This window comes from Triticum aestivum, chromosome 4B (assembly GCF_018294505.1).
Source record: "Triticum aestivum cultivar Chinese Spring chromosome 4B, IWGSC CS RefSeq v2.1, whole genome shotgun sequence".
Lineage (NCBI taxonomy): Eukaryota > Viridiplantae > Streptophyta > Magnoliopsida > Poales > Poaceae > Triticum > Triticum aestivum.
The window spans coordinates 29,436,332-29,441,215 of NC_057804.1; the positions used below are offsets into that span (position 1 = coordinate 29,436,332).

Genomic DNA, 4,884 nt, shown 5'->3' on the forward strand with positions numbered 1-4,884 from the left:
ACCGTCTTCCAGTTGCCGTCGACACATACCACAATCTACATCCGCCCCTCAACTACCTCCTAAACCCGCATCGATGCTGGAGAAAACTTCGTCGGAGCCCGAGGATACAAGTCCATCGCAGGGATGTCGTCGCCGCCACACCATCCCCACTTGAACAGACTAGCAACCAGATCCATCACCCACCAACAAGCAAAACTCCTTGTCGAGAAAGGATATGAAGCTTTATTATTCGGCGCCGCAGTTGCCTTTTCCCAAACCGTGACGTCGAACGACCGAAAATCTAAGCTACTAATAAACCCTAAAATCTAAAGATATTTCAGGAAAAAAAAAGTTTGTGCAAAGGCGTAGGCCTTCGTCGTCGTTGGGCGGCACCGCTCACGTGGCCGGGCCGTAGCCCCTACGTATGCGTCACACGCACACTCACTGCAGTGGTGTACTGCACGGCAGCGCTCTTCATCCTTCTCATCCCTTCCCGTCCATTCCCCACCCCCATCCCCGCCACCTACCTGCTTCGCCATCGGCCAGAGCGCCAACGCCAAGCCCAACACCACTCCCAAAAGCGGAGCAGCCCTCCTCCTCCTCCTGCTAATCTTGGGTCCGTCCGTCCGTCCGAGGCAGGAGGGCGCGGGTTCGGAGGCGCACGCGATCGATCGCGACGGGAGTGCCGATCGCGCCGCCGGAGGTTCGAGGGCGGTTGGTTGGAGCCGGCGGAGGAGGCGATGGGGCGGCTCTTCCTGATGCACCTCGAGGGGAACGCCTACAGCTGCAAGTTCTGCCGCACCCACCTCGGCCTCGCCGCCGACATCATCTCCAAGGTGCCCCCCCCTCCCCATGCCCTTCCCCTTCCCGGCTCTCGCGGGCGAATCCCGGCTCTCGCGGGCGAATCCCCTTCTTGATTGCTTGTTGCGCGGGGCCTCATGGCGGATGTGACTGACGGCGGCGTGTTTTCCGTTCCTCGCAGAACTTCCATTCCAAGCACGGCAAGGCGTATCTCTTCAACAGGGTGTAAGTGTGCCCTTCCCTGCTCCTTGATTTCTTCCTCCACTTCCTGAATTTTGAGGCCGGGGGCTGCGTGTCGGCCGGAATTTGTGGGGGAAACAATGAGAATCTGCCAGGCGGTTGCTCGTCGTCTGGGCGATTCGGCGTTTCTTGAAAACGGACTCGGACGCCGGGACACCCGCCTGCTCCGTTCTACAACCACCAAGAACAATGAGGAATCTGAAACGTATACGCTGCTACTCGTAGGCCATAGCCGCTTTTGGGACGAGGGGAAAGTGAATCTGGTAGGACGTTGCATAGGATGGGATCTCTCTCTTTCTCGCTTGAGAAGAAATGGTAAAGAATCCAAGGGACAAGGAACGGTGGTTTCAGCCTTTTCGCTCACAATTTCCTGTCATCTTCTTTTCATGGAGCGATTGATATACCTAGTACTATGTTAGACATTCTGAACCTGCCAAATAAAACTTGATGTTCCAGGAGTAGTTCAGTCAGGCTGGTTCCGATGCCGATTCTAACATTCTCCATCCTAGATATAACTGACTTCCGATGCAGTCTTAATGTTATCTACTTGCATGAATAACACTCCTTATGTTTGATCCCCTATGTGATCCCGACCAGCTAAAGTTACTTCGTACACAACCACTCAATATGTTTGTAGTCGATCCCCGATTCATGCAACTGCAAATCGCTAGTTATTAGCATCCAACAATGCAGTGACTAGATGTCCACCTTCAGGGCCAGTTTGTTTTTGAGTAAAAGATACTATTTCACAACTCACCTAAACTTTTCCCTCCATCTTGTTTGCTAGATCAACAAATCAAGTATCAACTATATAGCCTACTAGTTACTACTGAATACTGATACTTGAGGCTCACTAGTGGAAAATGGAAGGCAGAGGCAAACTATGCACAGTTTTGCTGCATTATTTGACTCTTGTTCGCTATTTACACATGCTGGTTGCTTCGGTAGGAGAGGAGTAGGGGAGAGTTCCAACAAGAAGCCATTGGGGTCAAAGAAGATGCCACTTCAGTCAGAATTACATCGCCCATGATAGATCTTCCTTTAGTGATCGAAAAAAGTAGAGCCTTAGTTTTTCCTAATAGTTTAGGTGCCTTACGCTGAGTTGTCCCCTTGGGTCTCTACCTGGCCTTTTTCATTTGTTACCTCCTGACCGGTTTAGGGGTTTTTCCTGAGCTTAACTCTGTTACCTTAAGTCTCCTTAACTATTTGATGTATTGGCAAAGCACATTAAAAATACATTGGCAGTGCTCTGTTACCATTAAAATGAGAGGTTTGATCTGGGTCATTAAACTGCTATCAAGATCTTCCGTCAGATACAACAGCTATCTCCTCAATTTGGATCTCTGATATAAGCTCATCCCTAACCAGGAGACGAACATGACAGCTTAGTCATAGGCAGCAAAACGCATATCTCCAAAGGCTTTGAAAAGAAATACATGCCTGACATATCCATAGATTGCCACTGTGAATGCTCCAATGTAGTAGCCTAATAGATAATAATTGATGGTTATTTTCCAAACTTCGGACAAGGTGGGGAGCGTCTATCCCTCAATGGACCAAGAAATGAGAAACAAGTAGTTCTCAGTTGCAATCTTGTGAGAACTGACTTTCTAGATACAGAGTTGCACACAACTTTCTGTGCAACTATTGACTTGATAGTCTGCAATTTTGCTGAGTGAGAAATAAGTGTAGTTGGAAATAGCAATTCCACAAAAAAATGTGTGGTACTCTGCTCTTTAATATACTGTGATCTAACATTTTAGTGCTTTCTTCACCGTTCAGAGGATCAAATTTGGCATTTGGTAGTCCAGTAACAAAACGTTTACTCTTTGTCCAACTTTATCTATTTCACACACTCTTTACAATTCTCTGATGAGTTGTACTGTTTACAAAATGCCAACCTCCAGCAGATTTGTGATTAACTCATGTATCTTGTGGCAGTGTCAATGTTACATCTGGTATAAACGAGGATCGCATGATGATGACAGGGCTGCATACTGTTTCCGATATCTTCTGTGTTGGTTGTGGATCCATTGTTGGATGGAAATATGTAAGATCTTGTGATGGTTATTTTGCGATATCCTGTGCATTGCCTGTCCGTCCATCCTCTAAGCTGTATGGTGCCCCTGCTCTAGGAGGCTGCACATGAGAAGAGCCAGAGGTACAAGGAAGGAAAGTTTATTCTGGAGAGGTGACCGCCTTAACTAAAAACATCTTGTGATGATGTTGAAACAAATGAATTCAGTTACTCGGTTTCTAATATATATAGTTGAACCTTTTCTTTGTGGCGGATTGAGCAGGTTTAAGGTGTCGGGCCCTGATGGTAGCCACTACTGGGGGGTGACACATGATGCTCATCATGGGGGTGGAAGCGACACCGACGACTTATGAAGCGCGACCGACCGACGTGCGAAAACCTGCAGTTCATCCCTGTAAATAACCCTGGAGCCGGGCCTTAGTTACTCCGGGGGGCGCGCTTCCATTCAAAAGCGTCCCTCCGGCGAAAAAATTGTTAATTCTAGGTGATATTCTCCCAGCAAGCTGTCTGGGAGGCCTAATACCTTCTGTATATGAACAAATGTATCATTGTAGCCCCTAAAAGCTGTTTGTTGTGTTGCTGGAATGCCAATAAATTCTGTTTCTGCAGTGATCTAATCTGCCAGGTGGTTCAACTGTATGCTCCATTCTTCTTCTCGAAAAGGGAATTTCGGGCATGTTTGGTTGGTGACTATTTTTGCCACACTTGTTCCTTTTTTAAGAAGCTTCCTTTTTGATTTTATTTAACTGAAACCATCATGTCTTTTTACAAACAAACTATCAAAAGAAAGCAGGAGTAAAAGTTGGATACCTGGAGCGCAACATAGAGCTCATGTTTTGGGCATCCACAAGCCGGATCCTCGGAACATGAGATGGAAATACCCAAGGTTTAACAGGCATAACAGGCAACAATTCAGACACTGCCTCTACGGCCATCAGCAAGTGCCAAATATACATTAGTAGTACATTGCCAACAAAACATTCCCTAAAAACATTAGACGACTGGTTCTATGTCACTGAGTTCTTGCTCCGACAAAAATTGTAAAGCGATAGTTCAAGGGAGGATTGCCTGAATTGTGACACGTAGTATTTTTACTAAATACATAGTGTCACAAGGTCGGACTCGGAGTTTCTGCTCCCAGGCTCATCTGCACTCTTTTAGAAAAAAAAATCAAAACAAATGCTAAAAAAAATTCAAATTTTATCTTTTTTGCCGAGAGCTGCCAAAATGTCCAAATGAGTTAAAATTTAGAGCGGACCTCACGCATCAAATTATCTATCACCCTCAAAAAAATTAATTTTTTTTTGAATTTTTTTTGTATTTATTTTGATTTTTTTCTGAGCGGGAGTAGATGAGCCTGGGCACCGAGTTGGATTTCCAGTGTCAAAAATGCTACTGTATTATATTATGGGACGGAGGAAGTATATTCTGAACCAAGGAAACAAGAGGTTTGCCTTGTGCAGTTGTGCTTGATCCAGTGGACCTCATCGAGCATCCGGCGATGCATCCATCATACGCTACGGAGATCTGGTCCAGAAAAACACGCCGTGCCGTGTGCACGTATCCGTGTCTGCACGAGTAGCAGTGATGCATCGCCATCAAGAGATGGACACCATAATGCCCTGATGGGGGGCAGTGACGCCGTGCCCCTGCCCAACCCGCCGCACACACGTCAACACCACCCCGACCCAGCTACGCTACGCTAGATCGGATGATTGAATGCGGCGCTCCTCTATTTTTTGGTGCTTAATGTAATGTCTACCTCCGCGAACGTACCATGGACCGCGTAGGATTTTGAAAGCAACGGGGAACACTTGAATATACGG

At 46.8% G+C, this 4,884-nt stretch overlaps 1 protein-coding gene across 1 annotated transcript; it reads left to right on the forward strand.

Moving 5' to 3' along the window:
* The first annotated feature begins 448 nt into the window (after positions 1-448).
* On the forward strand, positions 449-3,675 carry LOC123090777 (protein yippee-like). Its single transcript, XM_044512117.1, has 5 exons — positions 449-815; positions 962-1,005; positions 2,962-3,070; positions 3,156-3,211; positions 3,321-3,675. Exons 1-5 carry the CDS (start codon positions 720-722, stop codon positions 3,409-3,411), a joined length of 396 nt encoding a protein of 131 aa, XP_044368052.1. The 5' UTR covers positions 449-719; the 3' UTR covers positions 3,412-3,675.
* The last annotated feature ends 1,209 nt before the right edge of the window (positions 3,676-4,884 follow it).

What these genes read in the sequence shown, in the direction of transcription:
- LOC123090777 (XM_044512117.1), top strand. Translation starts at nt 720, where the DNA reads ATGGGGCGGCTCTTCCTGATGCACCTCGAGGGGAACGCCTACAGCTGC. An exon ending in GCGTATCTCTTCAACAGGGT is followed by an intron (nt 1,006 to 2,961) that starts GTAAGTGTGCCC and finishes ATCTTGTGGCAG; the next exon opens with TGTCAATGTTACATCTGGTA. An exon ending in GGAAAGTTTATTCTGGAGAG is followed by an intron (nt 3,212 to 3,320) that starts GTGACCGCCTTA and finishes CGGATTGAGCAG; the next exon opens with GTTTAAGGTGTCGGGCCCTG.